General features: G+C 60.4%; 1 protein-coding gene across 1 annotated transcript in view; it reads right to left on the bottom strand.

The window, feature by feature from the left end:
• Window positions 1-342: 342 nt before the first annotated feature.
• ADAMTS13 (ADAM metallopeptidase with thrombospondin type 1 motif 13) overlaps window positions 343-18,183 on the bottom strand; it is a 32,083-nt gene continuing 14,242 nt past the window's right edge. Inside the window, 19 exon segments of the mRNA XM_061199623.1 lie at window positions 343-507; window positions 1,144-1,328; window positions 2,409-2,585; window positions 2,920-3,066; window positions 3,586-3,898; window positions 4,679-4,883; window positions 6,900-7,082; window positions 7,922-8,101; window positions 8,215-8,344; window positions 9,302-9,422; window positions 10,047-10,227; window positions 11,133-11,315; window positions 11,732-11,861; window positions 11,943-12,078; window positions 14,330-14,511; window positions 15,482-15,562; window positions 16,057-16,177; window positions 16,529-16,677; window positions 17,180-17,306. Coding sequence (XP_061055606.1) covers window positions 343-507; window positions 1,144-1,328; window positions 2,409-2,585; window positions 2,920-3,066; window positions 3,586-3,898; window positions 4,679-4,883; window positions 6,900-7,082; window positions 7,922-8,101; window positions 8,215-8,344; window positions 9,302-9,422; window positions 10,047-10,227; window positions 11,133-11,315; window positions 11,732-11,861; window positions 11,943-12,078; window positions 14,330-14,511; window positions 15,482-15,562; window positions 16,057-16,177; window positions 16,529-16,677; window positions 17,180-17,306 — 3,096 coding nt within the window.

Below are 18,183 nucleotides of genomic sequence, written 5' to 3'. Positions count from 1 at the left end.
GGAATCCCTGCCGTGTGGGGAGGTGGGTTTTCAAGCCATATTTGGACAGGTTACGTAAAGAAAACGCCACTCAGAGCTCACGTTCCGTTTATTGGTACCCGAGGGGCTGGGAGCTGCTTTTCCAGAGAGTCTCCCCTCCCACCCTCTAATGTTTTGCACGTTGGAGGAAGCCCTAAAGGAGATACTTAAGATTGGAGGGAATTCGAATTGGAAAGCCAGGCACCTAACGGGTGCTCATAAATGTCAGGTTCCTTCCTTTCCCTTCCCGGACCGGGAGGAGGCATCCCACTGTGCCCGCTGGTCAACTGAGGGCTGTGCTTGGAGATGCGGGGCATCTTCAGGCTAATGAGCTCTAGCCTGGAGGGTCCAGTACTGGCCCCGAAGGCTGGTGTGCGCCTCCAGGAAGCCCTGGCTAAACTCCATCTCTGCCTGGCTGCCCTCTGACTCCCAGTAGAGCGTCTGTTGCCCACGAAATGTCGTTGTCCTCAGGCTGTGGATATCCCGGATCTGGGAGGAAAAGGGCAGCCCCAAGGGACCGACCACAAATGATAATTAGCTAGCATTCACGAACCCTTAATATACAAGGTATCATACACCCAGGATCACATTTAATCCTCACACAACAGCCCTATCAGGAAGACACCATTATTCTACCTAGGAAACTGAGGCTCAGAGAAGTTGTGCTCCTTCCCCAGGGACACACAGCCAGGATGCCAGAGCTGGGATTTGAGCCCAGATTAGTTTGATTACAGAGGCCAGGCTGCCTCCTCCAGGGAGCTGATACCTTACAGATGCCAGTTCTCCCAGAGCACATGAAAACCTCATCGGGGAGGGCTCGGCCCACTCTTCTAGTACAATTATATCAGGGTCTAAAATCATGCTTCGGTCCTGGGTGAACTGGCAGTGTACATCAGAAAAGGTCTCTTCTATTTCATTCTTGTAGGGAACTCAATAAGCATTTGTTGGTGAATAAGTGGAGGAAACTTTTCTCCCATTCTCTCACTAATGATTTTGAGGGTTTTGATCGGAAGTAAACTCAGTGGGTCCTACAGCCCAGCAAGCCCCAGTCCCTGTCCCCAGAGATGGATGTCCAGAATTAGAGCAGAAGTCAGCCCATTCCTGTTCCCATCCTGGTAGCCTCACCAAGATGTAGCTGGAATCAGTTTCCTCGGTTCTGGTGCCCACGTCCATGGCCAGGGCATGGATGGCGATCCGGGCCTGTGGAGCCACATCGATGAAGATTCGGCAGCCCCCCATGTTCCTCCCATCCGGACTCAACGATGGACTCACGATTTCACCCCTGGGTCCAAAGAGCTGCATGTCACATTCTGCAGGGGGAGAGCAGGTGTACAGACTGGGTGTGAACCACCTCTGGAACATAGGAGTCCCCCGGAATGACCACTCTTGCCAGAGGCCAGGGCAGCAGGGCAGCCGGGGAGCAGTGGGGGATCAGTGTGGCACTGTGGTCAAGATCGGGGCTCCCAGGCACAAGTCTCCACTGAACCCCATCTCTACCACTTCCTGGCTGTGTGACCCTAGGCGAAGGCTTTAAACGCTCCGCACTTCAGTTCCTTCTTCTGTAAAGTGAAGGGAACCACAGCACACACTGGGCAGGGCAGTCTTTAGGAGGAATCAGCAAAGTCACACGTGCAAAATTGCTCCATGCTGCACCCGCCCCAACCGGGGCAGCCCCTCCTGCCTGCGCCTCCTGGGCCTCCCTCAAAGCAGGTGCCTGCGTGTGGGGAGGCTGAGAAGTGAGGAGTGATGACCAGGCAGGAGCTGGTGCCTGTGTGCTGCACGCTGAGGGGCAGAGGAGGAAGCCCCCCAGGGTCCCACTTCTCACCTGCGGCCTGGGGGAACCCCTGGGGAAGCCACCTTCAGCAAGCTTGGGCTGTGGAAGAGGGCAAGACCCCTGAAGCAACCTAGAGGGCTCTCCGTGGATACGGATGGGGCCACGGGCTAGCAGGGCTCTCGGGGACGCCATCCTCCGCACGAGGTGTGCAAGTGCACCCACGCCCTGCTGAGCGGAGGATGAGCCAGGAGGACAGTGCACCCAACAGGACGGGGGAAAGAGGCTCGCAGAAGGACCTTAAAGGATCCTGAAGGACCTGAGCGCCAGGGCCAGGGTGTGGGGCCCGCGATGGCCTGAGGGAGGGAGTGAGGATGTCCGCCCATCTCGCCGCAGGGCCCCAGAGAGGAAGGAACCCCGGGCACCTCCCGGGATCCCGTCCTGACTGCACGTACAGGGATGGGGGTGTCGGGGGGTGTCCGGGAAGGCGCTGCTTTTCATTCTCAGCTCAGCTCCCTGTCTGCCTTGCCCGCTAGCCCGTCGGGCCTGGCCCCGTTGGCAGCAGCACCCAGCCAGCCAGCCTCTGGGGAGGCGGGGAGGCTCCATGTCCTCGCCATACCTCGGTGGAAGGCTCCCGGGGCAGGCTGGCTCGAATACCGAAGCAGCACTCCGCCTCGCAGCTGCACAAGACGCTGCCTCACCACCAGCGTGTTGGCTTTGGAGCTGAAAGTCATGCCGGGCAGCTTCCTGCACATCTTCCTCCACGTGAGCCTGCCCCAAAGCAGCAGCATCTCCCCTGGGAAGTGGCAGTGAGGTGAGGACCCAGCACCCCCAGTCCAGGTTGGCAGCCCAGTGGCCTGGGGTAGACTCAGCTGAGTTCAGGTCCTGACTCTCCCACTTACTGGCTATGCAACTCTAAGGAACTGGACGTGTGATAATCTCTCCTAGCCTCAGTTTCCTCATCTGTGAAATGGGGACAACCACACCCCAGTTATGAGCTGGCTGTGATGGTTACACATGGGGATGCACCTGGAGAATCCCCCCAGGAATGGGGCACCCTGGAGTCACGCTCACTGGCACCTAGCAGATCCTGTCACTGGCAACAGCTGCTCACGTGGCCCTAGACATACCGGCACTGCAGTTGAGGGAACTGTCGAGGACTCGGAGGGTCACCACCTCACCCAGGGGCCGCCCGATGGCCACTGCACAGTCCGCCCGCGCTGAGCCTCGCATGTCAATGGTTCCTGTTGGCTCAAGGTGCTGCCGGCCACAGGCGCCTGGAAAGGGAGCGGGAGCTTCCAGGTGGGGTATCCCCAGCAGGGCAGGGCCGGGGGCTTTCCGTGCTGGGGAAGGAGACTGGGAGCTGGGGCGGCTGGTGTCCTCCTAGCCCCGCCAGAAGCTCTCGCAGGCAAGGAGGGGGCTGCGTGGGCCAGAGCATCACCACCCAAGGCAGACAGCCACCACTGATGTGCCAGCAAGAGGGAGGCAGTGTGTACAGTGGGTCACACAGGCAGGGATTCTGACTCTGTGAAACCTTCAGCTTACTTTCCCTTGATGATAATAAAAGTGAGCTTGCACTTTACCAGTGAGGAAGAGGGCCCCCCTGAACCCGGCCTCCAAGCCCATCCCTTCAGCCCGACCGCACTCATCCCAGCGTCCCGGGCGCTGCAGCCACAGGACCACCCCCAGGAGGTCCCCACAAGGAGCACGGCCTGGCTCTCCCAGGTGAACATGCCTTGGCCCACCCCTCTTGCAGCCAGTCAGCCGCCCAGACAGAAAGGAGGAAGGAACATAACTGGATTCTGCTGGGCTTTCCTGGGGCCCGGGCGGGAGTCCTTGCGGCCGGGGAGCTGGGGAGAGGAGGTGGGCCTGGGGCTGGGGCCACTCCAGGGAAGCAGTGGCAGCTGTGGTCTGGCCAGGAGCAGTGGCTTCCTCGTGGGGCACCGGGCTGGGTGTCCCCTGCCCTGCACAGGGCCCAGCCCAGCAGCCCCGCACCGTCACCGGCTTGGGCAAATGCTGGCAGAAGTCGGCTGGCACGGGCACCCGGGCCTGGGGTCCAAGGCAGGCATCGTGCCGGCGCTGGATGCCATCCCCACACGAGACGGAGCACTGCCAGGAAAGAGAGGAAGGAGTTGGGACTGACCCTGCTGGAGGGTGACAAGGACAGCGGTGACCACAGGCCGGGCAGGATCTGATATAATCTTTGCACAACACGGGAGGCGGGCATGGGTGTCCATGCTCCAGATGGGGAGACTGAGGCTCAGAGAAGTCACCTGGCAAGGATCACATAGGGAGGAGGGGTAGGGTTCAAGCCCAGGTCTCTCACTGTCGCCCTCGAGGCCTCTCTGCCCTGCAGCCCCTAGAGCGGGGAGCAGGCAGCGTGGCTTCGTCCTTCCGCCCTCCATCACTCATTGCAGCCCGGTGTCCACCCTCCCCTCCCACCCCGCACTGCCCCATCCAAGTGATCAACTCCCCCGACCCAGATGCCCAGGGTCCTCCTGACTCAGGCAGCGGTGGCTGTCTGCTTTGCCTCTTCTCCCTCCGCACCGTGAGCGAGCCCCTCTGCGGGGGCCCTGGCCCTGTTTGCCTTTGTCTCTCCAGCGCCTTGCGAGGTGCTGGGCACAGGGTGGCATTTGCTCATCTGTGGGGAGTTATCAGCCCTTCATCTTCTGGAGTCTCCAGACCTCAGGGCCTCTTAAGGCTTACCTGTCCCCCACGTCTCTAGGCCTTGCTATGTCTTCCATCCCTAGGTGCCCCGACTGCCCTCTCCCCAAGAGACCCAGCTCTCCCCCTGCTTTCAGGGGATCACAATGAATCAAAGCCCCCAAAGGTCCCCATGCGTGAGGACCCTCGGCCCGTGCACTCGCCAGCCCCAGCGGCAGCACTTACCTGCATCCAGGCGCTGACGTGCCACCGGTAGGTGCAGTCGGCAATGACGCAGGGGATGCTGGCCTGAGGCCGCACCAGACCTACACAGGCCGCCCCGTCCACCTCTGTGTCCTGGCCTTGGTCCAGCTGCACACAGGCCACCAAGCGCATGGCAGTGCCGAGACCACAGCTGGCTGAACATGGGCCAAGGGACATGACCTTCCACCTGCAGGAAGAGAAGACCCCAGAGAGAGGCTAGGCTTCCCTGAAGATGGCACTGCCCCCGGTGGGCTCCATGGATGGCCAGCCAGGACAGGTTCCAAGGCCACTGGGATCCAGCAGTACAGCCCCTGAACCCCTCCTGGCTAGTCACAGGGCTGAGTGGCAAGGGAAAGGCTCTGCGGGAAAGAGAGCTCTTTTCCCTTAACAAGGTGCCCCCTTTCTTCCCCTTTATCACAGGACACCCGTGGACACCCAGCTGCTCGCTAGTCCGAGTAGCAGGGCCGGGGGAGCGGTGGCCCAGGATGAAGGAGAACAGATCTCCACATCAGTCAGTCCTGCCCACGGTAACGTATCATGTTTCAACAAATGCTAATGACCGACAGTTTTCAGAGCCGGGACAGAAGCCGGGCAGGCCGTGCTGGAGCCTGGAGTCCTAGCCACCGCGCTACGCTGCCCTCCCGGCCCCGTGATGCCCCCTCTCAAAAACATGCCTCTGTGGGCCTGGCGCCGTTCTAGACGCCGGGATACGGCCATGAACCAGACCAAGTCCCCCACACCCCCCCGCCCACCTTGGAGCATATATGGTTCTCTGCCTCGTGACATTTGGGGCCGTATGGGTCTTTCTCGTGGGGGCCATCTGCACAGTGTAGGACGTTTAGCAGTACCCCTGGCCTCCACCCACTAGATGCCAGTGGCAGCGCTCCCCACCCCTGCCACCCCCAGTTGTGACAATTAAAATGTCACAGGGGGACTTCCCTGGCGGTCCAGTGGTTAAGACCGCACACTTCCAATGCAGGGGATGCGGGTTCGAGCCCTGGTTGGGGAACTAAGATCTCACGTGCCGCGGGGCGCAGCCAAAAAAACCCCCCAAAACACCAAGTCACAGGAAGGACTCCCCACCTCTCTGTTATGGCCCTCTGAGCAGAGCCTGGGAAGGGATATCCAGAGCAGACACATTCAGGCAGCGGGAAAGTAGGTGCAAGCACCCTGAATCAGAAGCACTCCCTGGAATGTTCCAGAACATCAAGGAGGCCAGGGTGGCCACAGTGACATTCCAGGTGTAACCAGAGCTCCTGTGCGTGTGAAATTCCCTTTAAAAAAAATCCCAAAGCATCTCAAATATGATGTGGGAAAATAAACGGGGTGCACATTTAAGCATAGGCAAGGAAATCAAGCGACACGGGTATGGATGGTAAATGGATCATAAAGCTACAGCGATGAAAACAATTTGACTTGGGGGTGGGAATAGGTGGGGGAAATAAAACAACAGAGCCTGGTAGAAGCCTCGACACAGATCCAACCCACACGAGAATTTAAGATGTGATAAAGGGGGCACCTGGGGGGATGCAGCAAATGCTGTTGCTAGTCAGTGATTTGCAAAAATAGAGTTTGCTCCCCTACTTTGTGACTGACCCCAGATAAATCACAGATGAGTTAAAGGTTTTAATGTAAATAAAGTCTTATCTGTAGTGGTGTATTTCTTTAAAACCAAGGAGACATACGAAGGAAACATGGAGCTATGCTAGCATCTATTAAATCTGGTGGTGGGACATGGGTGACTGTTACATTCTTTTCTGGATGTTTCTGTATGATACAGAAGAGCACAGCGTTATTTAAAATGCAAAATTACAAAGAAGAAACCACGGGAGAACTGTGAACAAGGCAGGTGAATACTTGCCCTTCCCTCTCGGGCTCCAGCCTGTCTCCGGGCCCTACTGGTGTGAGCTGTCTGTCCCCGCGGCTTTGGCGGTGCTGTGCCCCAGCTGGACACCCTGAGGCTCCACTTGGATGCTGCCTCTTCCACTGGGAAGCGCCCCTGCCCTCCCCACCCCCTCACCCCCATTAGAACTGACAGCACTGCCTGAGTTTGCTAGAGTGTCTCCTCTGACACCGAGTGCAGCCTGCTGGGGGGTCCTGCTGGGGGGTCCACCGAGCTGCCCTTTAACCCCCACGGGCCTGGCCCGGCGTCGGCACAGGCCAGGAGTTCAGGCTGCCTACTGCACATCCTGGGGCTGCTGACCTGGGCGGGCAGGGCTCCGGGCTGCAGGCCTCCTGCCGCTCTGGGCGAGGCAGCCCCTGGCACTGGGTATCCGGCAGGATCTCCTCGTCCTTGTCCTCCCCGTGGGCGCGGGCGCAGTACAGGATCCTGTGCGCGACTCCCCCCCCACAGCTCATGCTGCAGGCCGCCAGCTGGTACCGCCACCTGGGGCAAACCGGAGTCAGGGGGGCCCCGAGGAGTGGGGGGCTTCCCCTCACTTCCCCAGACTGGAAAGGGCCTGGAAAGGTTCTCTCTCCGGGGGTCACTTTTACGTCTCCACCGAGAGGCTCAGCACAGCGGACAGAGAATATTCAGAAGACCCCATTTTACCGAAGGGGAAGCTGACGTCGCAGCTAGAGACAGCCCGCGTGCAGCCATGAAGACCCAACGCAGCCAAAAATAAATAAATAAATAAATTTATTTTAAAAAAAAAAGAAGGGGAAGCTGAGGGTGGACGTGTCCAAAAAGCAGTGGGGGGAGGGGCAGGGCATCCAAAGGGCCCTGCCGTGATGTCTGTCTCCAGTGGGAGTCCTAGCCCCACCGTCACCTGGACCCCGCCCCTGCCGGCACTCCCAACCTTCCTTCCCACTGTGTTTGCCACGTCGCACCAGCACCATCCAGCGAACTATATGTCTCCCCCATCAATCTTATTTATCATCTGTCTCTCCCTTGCCCCCAGCGTCTACTCCAGGAGGGCAGGGATGCCCGTCTGTCTTGGTCACGGCTGTGTCCCCTTGTGCCAGAACAGCACCTGGACATACTTAGTAGGTGCTCGGTAAAAAGCAAGTGACGAGAAAATGACCCATCAACCACATGCGCCCTCAGCGTCCCAGATCCTGTGTGACGCACGTCACACACTTCAAAAGCCCCACAGTCTTCCGGGCACCAATACGATCCACTCCTGCAGGTGAGGACGCCAAGGGTCACGAGCTTCACGGGAGGTGATGATGCCACCTCCAAGAATGCCCGCCTAGGACCACCTGTCTCCTTGGCACGGGGCCCACCTGGCAGGGCAGGGCTCCGGGCTACAGTCCTCGAGGGGTCTGGGCCGGGGCATCGGCCAGCACTTGGAATGAGGCAGGGAGACAAAGCGGCCTTGGTCCATCCTCACACAGCGAACAGCCAGCGGCACCTGCCCCCCTCCACAGGTCACGGGGCATGGTGCCAAGGCTCGGGTCTCCCACCTGCAGGAAGGAAAGGCCAGTGCTCCGTAGGAAGCCACAGCCAGGGTAAGACTCCTTCCTCCCTGGGGGACCCAGACTGCTGCCCCTCTGCAGTCTCCCTCCCCCGGACTCACCAAGCCGGGCACAGGGCAGCCTGACAGACCTCCTGCCGGCTCCCAGGCTTGCTTGCCAGGTCACACAGCTCTTCCCGGACGGGTGTCCTGAGGGCAGAGTCCATGCACACGAAACGCAGCTCCATCAGGCCTGCTGGGAGGAAGGAGGGACCCCGCGCCCCAAGAGGGGGGCTCAGCAAGGACCATGGGTGCCCCACTCTCTGAAGAGCTCTAGCAGACGAGGCCCACGTGGATCTGAGTCTCGGCTCTGCCACTCAGCAGCTGTGTGACCTTGGACAAGTGACTTAACCTCTCTGAGCCTCAGGTTTTTCATCTAATGGTGCCTGACTTGGAGGGATATTTATAAAGATTTTTCAAGGGGAGCTATACAGTGCCTGGTGCATAGTAGGTGCTCAAAAGTGGTAACTGCTCTTATAAATTGAGGGGCATTACAACAGTTGCTGTATGAAAATCTCTTACTGTGTTTATCACCAAGATGTTATTAGGACCGTGTCCTTGCATCTCTCTGCAAAAGTATCCGCAAAAGAAATCTCTGGCCTCAATTCTAAAAATGGTGGAGTTTACCTGACCAAGTGATTAGTGTATTTATTTATTTATTTATTTATCTATCTATCTATTTATCTATCTACCTATCTATCTCTCTATCTATCTATCTATTTATTTATTTATTTATGCCGCACAGCTTGTGGGATTTTAGTTCCCTGACCAGGGATTGAATCCGGGCCATGGCAATGAAAGCACTGAGTCCTAACCCCTGGACTGCCAGGGAATTCCCAGGGTTTTAGTTTAAAACACTGTGTATCTTAAAATTAATTTTGTTTCTCTGGGTTGGCCTCCAGGAAGCTCAGAGCTAAGTTTGGGGCCCATCTTAGACCTTAAGAATACGCTCTTGGGTGCCAATATGGCGAGGTTTTATCATCATTTCCTACCTTCCAGCCAGTCAGTGAGCACATTCATGTGGCTGTCCGTACTTGGCCCCAGTCTCCTTGCTTATAATGTCATGTTCTTGTGTAGCTGGATTTTTTGTAAGCCACCTCAAATGCTTTTTTTAGAATTAGCTGACCCTCAGGGGCGTCGGGGTCCTCACCTTGACCACAGGAGACGGAGCACGGCCCCGCCAAGGGAGTCCACACGTGTGCAGCATAAGCCTCTGGCCTGGCACTGCCCGCTGGGGATGCAGCCTTCTCCCCTGGAGACTGGGCATCTGGCTGCAGAGGGCAAGCAGCAAGCTGGTGGGTCTGGGCTTCCCATCTCCACATCTCTGGGCATCTGGCCCTCCACTCCCACCTACCCCAATCTCTTCAAGAGAGAACAGAAGTGGTTACCAGCACCCCAAAGGCCTCCCCTCCCCTCTGCTCCTTTCCCGGGAAGCCTGCTTCCTGGCCTCCAGGGGATGCCCTCACCACGCGCCCCACCTTGGCCTCTGCGTCAGCATCAGTAGTCAGTGTGGGGCACAACCGCGCTGGGGCTCTGGAGCCAGATTTGCAGGCACGCTTGGCCCTGCGGTCCCCACCAGCCGGGGGCGGGGCACGGGGATAGGATTGGCCGGCACCCTTGTCTGAAAGTAACACCACCCAGCCTGGACGCAGGCAGAAGCGTGGCAGCGTCTCTCTGCGCAGCAGACAACTGACAGCATTCCATCAGGGTCTGGATTCCTCAGCCTGCTTGCCAGCGGGAAGGGGGCTTCCCAGCAGCTCTGAGATCCGTTTCTAGGGTTGTCCTCCGCCCAGGGCCTCCCGAGGACAGCAGCCCTACACAGGGCAGTCTTCTAGCTCTGGCAGGAGGCCAGTGGTAACCAGTGCTCCCCATTCTCCAGTGCCCAGGATACTCACATGGCCCCAGCCCGGAGGACATGCCACCTCGATACAGGGCTCAAGGGCAGGCGGCTTCTCGTCTGCGGAACAGGGCCCAGCAGTTGCTGGCGCCCCCGTGCCATCTGCCCCCTGCACACACGTCGTGCCCTGCACGGCCGGATCTGTTCCACAGGCCGACGAGCACGCATCCGGCACCTCCCTGAGGATGGCACAAGACAGCCATTAGGCCCTGCCTCTGCTCCTGGGGCAGAGAGGCAGTGAACCTGCTCCCCCATACCTAAGAGCCCAAAGGGGGATCCCCGCCAAAAGGCAGAAGCCAGGGGCCTTTCCCTGAAGCCTGGATGAACGGCTGCTGGCCCTCCACTCGGCACCCAGGGTGCAACGACACCGGCCCTGACCCTCCCGCCTTCCAGAGGCAAAGGTGGGCCTCCAACCAGACAACCTAGCAGATGCTGGGAAACAGGTGCCAGATGCAGTCGATCACCAGTTCAGGGACAGCAAATGCATCTCCTGTGGCAGCCCTGAGAGGTGGCGGCTGCTTGGAGTGCTGTGTTGAGAAGGATTCTGAGGCACGATTGGCCCCCAGGAGGAAAGAGTGGTGACTGCTACATCTGCCACGGATGCGGGGCGTGTGGGGGAAGACGCCCAGAGCCACGTGTGGACCACCAGTGACCTAGGCCACCTCCCTCCCCACTGGACAAAACTGGAGCCCAGAGAGGGAGGGGACTTGCCCGGGTCACCCAGGCAGTTAGTGGCAAATCAGAATGATAAACCTCTATCAGCTGGGACACTGTGGAAATGACAATAGCAGTGACAAAGTGACATTTATTGCTTTACATCCGTGGTTTTGCTTGATCCTCGCAGCCCTCCATGAACAGAGACTTGGAAGTTCAGAGGCGGAAATGGCCAGTCCAGGGCCTCCGGGATAGGAGGTAATTCCAAGGTCGGCACTCACCCAGGGTGGTGGGACCTGGCCAGAGGCCTCAGGAAAAGGGGACACTCAGAAGGGGCAGGGCTCAGCACAGGGATAAGCCCTGCCAGGGAGACTCTGCCTGGATCTGGCCTGGGGGGGTGGGGGTGCCCTGCCCCGCTCCCCGTGCTCACCTCCGGGGGCAGGGCTGGGAATTGCAGGTCTCCACGGCTGCTGGCTGCTGGGCCAGTGCTCTGCACCGGGAGTGGGGCACCGTCCTCAGGAGGCCGCCCTGGGCCTCCACGCAGCGCACCACCCGCTCCTGCAGGCCCCCTCCACAGGAGGCACTGCATGGGCCGAAGTCTCCGGCTACCCAGCTGAGGAGAGGAACAGAGCATCGGGCCCCTGGCCGGGTCCCCAGGCGGGAGGCCGGCAGGTCTGTCTAGGCGAGTCACTTCCCTGGCCTGGCCTGGGCCCAGTGTCCCTTCAGGTACCCGGACACCATGCAGGTACAGCCAGCCCAGCCCTCCAGCTCTCCAGGTGTCCCCAAGCTGCACCTGAGCCTGGGGACCACTGTCTAAAAGTGCCGGTGGGCGGCTGCCCCAGCCCTGCCCCCAACAGGGACGGCCCTGTCCCTAACCCTGTGCTCCTGCCAGGGGGTGGTCCCCTCCCTGAGCCGACAGCACAAGCCTCCCAGGCGGGGCGGTCATCCCCCTGGAGCGGTGAGCGCCTGAGCTCAGAGAGGGCCCGTGAGCCACCCCACCCGCCCGCCTGGAGCCACGGGCACACTCACGACGGGGGACAGGGCATGGGGGCACACGACTCGGACCACGACGCCGGCTGCCGGCTCCCTGCGCATCGGGCAGCCTCCACCCACTCGTTCGCGGCCTGGTCCCGACAGCTGTGGGTCACCCAGCGCAGCCCTGCGGGGGGAGAGGGGGGCTAGACCACCTCCATGTGGGGAGCAAACCAGGCTTTCAGGCGAGCCCTGCCCGGGGCCTCACCTGCCCCACAGCTCACCGAGCAGGCCCCCCGCACGGGAGCCCACGCCCAGGCCGGCCGATGCTTGGGCTGGAAGTAGGTGAAGGTGATGTCTGGGCGGGCGAGGCTGCCGTACTCCTCACCGTAGCGCCTGTAAACCTGCACGAGACACACGGGGAGCCGGGGCCTGTCCAGCGGGCTCTCTGGGGGCCACTGTCACGGCCACCTCCTCCAGGAAGCCTTCGATTTGTCATTCCTCCATCCCTATACTCTTTCCCTCAGCAAGCCATCACCGATGCTGACCCCACACCACGCTTCGAGGAGGGCCCGGTGACCAGGACGCTGCCCCAGGCTCACCCTGGGGTGGGGGAGGGTGGGCTGGTGGTAGGTGCGGGGATAGAGGTTCGCACAGGGGATTATGGGAGCACGGAGAAGGCGCCGAGGTTGACCAGAGTGGGCACCTGGGGGGAGGCGTGGAGGCAGGTGAAGGGGTGTTCCAGCAGAGGCGAGCCCAGGCCCGGCCTGGGGTGAGACCAGCACAGCTCGGGCTTCTGCAGCAGGAGATAAGGCCCAGGGGTGGGCAGGAAGGGGCTTGATCAGGGGCCCTGTAGCTGTCTGGCAGCTTGGGCTCGAGCCTGAGGACACAGAGAGTTAAGGAGGAGTGTCCAGCAGGGAGCCTGGGTCTGTCCGTACTTCAGGAGGGTCACTGGGTCCTGTGAGGGGCCAGTCTGGCGGGCAGAGGCCAGGAGGACGCCCCCAAGGTTCCAGCACCTACTCCCACGACACCTCATCTGGCCACGCGTCACAGTCCTCTGCTAAAACGCGGGTTCTTGGCACACACACACCCCCCAGCAGGTCCTGGTTGAGTGTCTCTGAGAGGGGCCCAGGAATCTGTATTTTTTACCCTCACCGCCAAGGATGACAACAGAGCTGCTTGACAGCCAGCCCTTGGAACAACGTTCCCGGGGCGGGGAGGTGGGTGAACCGGGCCACATGGGGAGGTGGGGAAGGGGTTAACTGTTCACTGGGGGGCTCGCTCTGGCCTGGCCTGGACTTCTGGGGGAGCCCCTGCTGCCTCCCCAGCCGTGGGAGCAGAGGGTGGGGCTGCTAGACCAAAGCGAGGGGCCGTCGAGACTTGGACTCCCCCACAAAGGTTGTCAAGGGCTATTTCAACGTCCACTACTTCCTGCCCACCCTCCAGCACCTTTCTCAGCAAAGCACATGTGGCGCCACTTGCGGACGAGGTTACAGCGTGCAGGACACATCCAAGCACAGCCGGGGCTCCCGATTCCCTCTGTCCCAAAGAAACAGCAAGAACCAACATCCACCCAGAGCTGCCTCTGGGCCAGGGCCTGCCGCCCACACTGCCCGCCCATGACCCCAGGAGGTGGGACTGCCATCTGGTCCCCACTCTGCAGATGAAAATCTGGGGAACCCAGCATCCCTGCCAGAGGAGAGCGAAGCGTGGGAGGGGGATATTCAGGTTCCAGTTCTGGCCCTCACAGTGCCCGCCCCTTTGTCCCGGAACTTCTGGGTGTCTCATTCCCGCTGTTAGGATGGGGCATCCCAGGCCTTGGGCACTTCGAGATGCGAGTCAGCACGCACTTCTGCAGCCTGGCCACCTTCCGTGTGCACGTGCGGGGCACCAGACAGTCTGCCAAGTGCTTGCTGTGCATCGTTTTGAAAAAAAAACAAATGCATCTTCACGTCATGTAGGTCTGCTTAGTCTCATTTTGCAGACGGGGAAACTGAGGCTCAGAAAATTAAGTCTTTTGTCCAAGTTTCTGCAGAGCCAGGATTTGAACTCTGGGCTGAGTCCCTAGCCTGGGCTCTTGACCCCTGGGTCACCCTGCTTCCAGCTCTCGGGCTGCCTCTGCTCCTCCCGCATTAGATGCCCCCGTGGTGGGTCTCTAATCTGGGCACCGGCCCAACCAGCCTCCCCCACGGTCTCGTGCCCCCCACCCTCCTTCGTCCGGGTCTGACATAGCCTGACCCCAACTCCGCCCTACACAGACCCCCAGCAGCTCCCCAGGCCCCCAGGAGGAAGCCTGAACTTCTCACACGGCCAGCAAGGCCCCTCCAGGTCTGCCTAGCCCTCCAGCCTCCTCGCCTGGAGGGTCCCCTTCCTCCCTCCCAAGCACCCCTCCTGGGCACGCACTGCTCGCTCAAGACACTCCCCTCCCTGCTCGGCCTGCAGCGTCACCTCATCTCAGACCTCGGCAGCACAGCCCCTGTCCCAGGAAGCCCCCGACCCCTGCACGACCCTCTCTCTGACCCACTCTCAGCACTCCAGAACTCCCGTGGGCTCCGAGCACGGCGACCCCGGGCCCCCCAGCGGCCGCCAAGAGAATGAAGAGGTGTGCGTCTGAGCTGACGGACCAGCGGACACCAGGGGGAGGCCCCCGGTCACCTGGATCTCCATGTCGTCCTGGGTGGGGCCCTGGATGCGGATCTCCTCCAGGCGGGGCAGCCGGTCCTCAGTCAGGGTCACTTTGTACTGGACGTGGCTGTCCTCCAGGAGGGAGGGGTAGGTGGTGCTGGGAGAGATGCTCGCATTCCCGGCCACGACGTAGCGCCCACGGATCCTCACTGCTGTTGGGGGAGGGGCCGTCAGCACCACAGAGACCCCCCCTCCCACCGTGGGAGCCGGCACCGCCCCCCTCACAGACAGGTCCTGTTTAAGGAAAGGTGACAACTGGGCCAACGGGGCATGACTTCCACGGCCGCACCTGCCACTCCCGCCCCAGGATCCCCAGCCTTCCCGGGGAGCGGGTCCTCCTGGTATCCCATGCTCTGAACAGGGTGTCTGACCACGGGAGGCTCCCCACGCGGCGACTCTGTGCCTCTTCCTGGAACCTGGCGAGCGCCGTGGACCTGCTCCCTCATCAAGTGCACTCACACCCCACTCTACGGGGGCTCAAGGACCCCAGGGCGAGCCCCCCACCCCGGATTCAAAGGTCAGGCCAGGGCGCCCCCTGGAAATAAAGACCCACAGCAGCGTTAAGTAAAGAGGTCGGCCTTGCCCAGAGACAGGTCTGACCTGCGCCCTGTGTCTGACCTGATCCGGAGTGTCTTTGTTTAGGGTAGGGGCCGGCCACACCAGAAAGACCAAACACGTGACTTAGGGTGGTGGCCTTGAGTCACCAAGCCTCAGCCAACCTGAAGACTGAGATCGTCCAGGGGGCGATCAATCCGTCCCCCAATCGTGTCTACGTAATGAAGCCCTATAGCACCTGGACCCTGAGCTCAGGAGAGCTACCAGAGTAGGCAGTACACCGTGTGTGTGGTCACTTTCGAGCTGGACATGGAGCCCTCCCTGACGCTGCCCTAGGCGTCTCTTCCCTTGGCTGGTTTTATTTTGTATCCTTCCCCTGTAATAAGCCGGAACGGTGAGTGTAACAACTCTCAAAGTTCTGGGGGTCCTCCCAGTGAATCATCCAACGGATGGCAGCTTAGGGAACACTGCACTTGCAGTTGGCATCAGAAGTGACGGCACCTTGGGACTGTGCCCTCGACCTTCACGGTCTGGCTAACTCCTGTGGGCGTCCTCCGGCCAACTCACCCAGGTGCGTGAAGAGAGGCCTGTGGTTGATGACGCATATGCTGGTCAGGTTGGGGGGAACGGTCAGGAACGTGACATACTCTAGGAGGAAGAGGGGGGGTGGCGAGGGGTGGTCTCAGGTCACTCAGGTCACAGTCAAAGGGAGCAGATTTCAGCACCAGAGGGAGGCGGGACTCAACTCCTCGACTGACTTTGCAAAAGACCTGACCTGTTCTGTAAATAGATCAAAGTCAAGGATTTTCCAAGCATAACGTCCCTCCCGCTAAGAGTCCTTGAGCAGGAGAGGAGAGGACAGCCCACCACAGATTTCCCAAGGTCCGTATTTTTTCTGCACACAGGTACACTGAGCAACCGTTACTGATGTGCCACAATCCCAGCAGTGGCCTCTCACCAAAATCTGAGCCTCGTGGGGAGGCTGGCAGAGAGGAACGTGGAGGCTGAGGCCACTAAGAGGGCCCAGGGCTGAGCCAGCGTGCGGGCCCCGCCACCTAGGCAGCCGGCACCCAGGCTCTGGGCTGTGGGGTTTCTTGGAGGCTGGGGGGAGCCCGGCCCTTCACCCCTAGGGAGGCCCCTACCTCTGGCTCTTCCGGCCGTGAAAGAGCCGTTCTGTGGACGGCACGTGCTGTTGTCCCCGCCACACACCTGGCACACATCTCGCACCTGCCCGGAGGCCATCCTGCCGTCACAGCCAAACGTCTGAGCAAAGGAGAGTGGCAGGTGAGACCCGGGTGATGTCATGGGACGGTGCTGGCCCACTGACACCCACAGCTCTGAGGTTCACACAACCAAATGGGGCATTTCTGCAGCTTCTGACATCTGTGCAGGGGGCAAGCTGAAATGACTTGTCCAAGGTCAGAGCAAGGCTCTTGACTCCAAGTTCGGCCCTGTATCCCAGCATCACCCAGTGCAGACTCTACTGCGGCTTCACGGGGGCAGCACCCCCCAGACCTGACCCCTCGAAGGCCCCTTAACATCTTGGTTTCTGATGGGAGAGGCCTCGGTGCCGCAGTGGATGGAAGGGCACCTCCACTGCCCGAGCACGCCTACCTTGCAGCTGCCCGACACGCACAGGCTCAGGGTCCCATCCTCCTGAGGGCTGCCTGGCACACACCGTGTCCCATCCAGGAAACTGTCCCCACGACTCACAATGAAGCTCTCGCCAACGGCCCGGCACACGTATCTACACAGAGCGTCCCCTGGGAAAGCAGAAGGACAAGAAACCCGGATGGGAGGGTGGCAGGGCGCCGGGAGGGCAGCGACCCTGTGAAACGTGATCCAAGTGGGCCCTCACCGACCCCCAAGCGCCAACCCGCTTCACTCTTTGCATTTGGGGCAAGGTTTCTATTCCCCACCTGTCCTGCCTCCTGAGGCAGTAATCACATCGCGACGTAATAAACGTTACTGAATTACGAGCTAGGGAGCACGCTCGGTGCTTCCCCTGTGTCATCGCACTGACTCCCGCCAGCAATCCTGGCAGCGAGCTACGCCTCTTATCTCCATTTTGCAGATGGGGAAACCGAGACTCAGAGATGAGAAGTCGTGGCCTGACCTGCTACCCAGGGTGGGATGCACGATGTGTCTGGTGCAGGGCCAAAGCCTGCTCTCAGCAGCATCTGAGTGATGGTGGGTCTCCCCCACCGACTCTCCCTGCCCCCGAGGTCTCAGGCCTGGCTCGCCCCGGCACCCCCCGGGACCCACCTCGACTGTACTGCTCGGCCGTGCCCCAGCGGTAGAAGGAGGTGCTGTCCGGGGAGAGGCGCAAGGGCTTCCCGTTGGTCTGCGCGCACTGCTCCGACATGAACTCCAGCTGGGTCTTCTCGCAGGCCTGGTGGAAGGAGGCAGAGGACGGGCACGGGAGGGGCCGGGGCAGGGGGCCCGGGGCAGGGGGCTCAGGCAGGGAACCCTCGCCCCGGGAGAGAGCAAGGCCCCCGGCAGTGTGAGGGCCAAGACGTGGGTTGGAGCCCAGCTCCTGGCTGCACCTCAGTTCCCTGCTCTGTAAAGTGGGGATGTCGAGCCTTCCTCCGCTGATGGGGGCCTACCACCCAGCAACGAAGAGGAAAGCCGCAAACAGCACTGCGGGTGGGACGCCCCAACTTCAGAAAACGGGGCTGAGTATGTGTATTCGCTACGTCTGCGCCTCCAGAGGCAGGTAATTGGAAAAGTCACAGGAGTCAAGAGCAAAGGGCTTCCGCACAAGAACCTCCGCGGGTGGGCGTCCTGGCCTTTTTTGCACTGGAGTCAGAGGAAAAGAATCCGAGTGGCCCTGCCAAGAAGGTGCGGGGACCGCGGCTGCCCTCCTTGCAGGCCTGGCCCTCCCCCACCACCAGGAAAGGACTCTGTTCTCCTGGTCTGGGGAGGCCTCGGAGTCTGCCTGGAGAAGGCCAGGGCAGGGGGGAGGGGGTGGGTCCCACCACGTGCAGATCTTAAGTCAAGGCCAGAGGAATCACTCCACCCCTTCACACCCACTCTGATGGCCGTGTGGGAAACACAGGTAAGTGCTGGAGAGGATGTGGAGAAATTGGAACCCTCGCACTTTGCTGGTGGGGAGGCCAAATGGTTCAGCTGCTGTGGGAAATGGCTCAGAGGTTCCTCAAGGACTTAAATGTAGAATTACCACGGGATCTGGCAATTCCGCTTTGAGGTGTACACCCAAAAGAGTGAAAAGCTGGCATTCAAAAAAGTCCACGTACACACATATTCAT

This window comes from Eubalaena glacialis, chromosome 9, assembly GCF_028564815.1.
Source record: "Eubalaena glacialis isolate mEubGla1 chromosome 9, mEubGla1.1.hap2.+ XY, whole genome shotgun sequence".
Classification (NCBI taxonomy): Eukaryota; Metazoa; Chordata; class Mammalia; order Artiodactyla; family Balaenidae; genus Eubalaena; species Eubalaena glacialis.
Note: the sequence above shows the minus strand (reverse complement) of the source record. Positions and strands in the feature narration are given on the sequence as shown.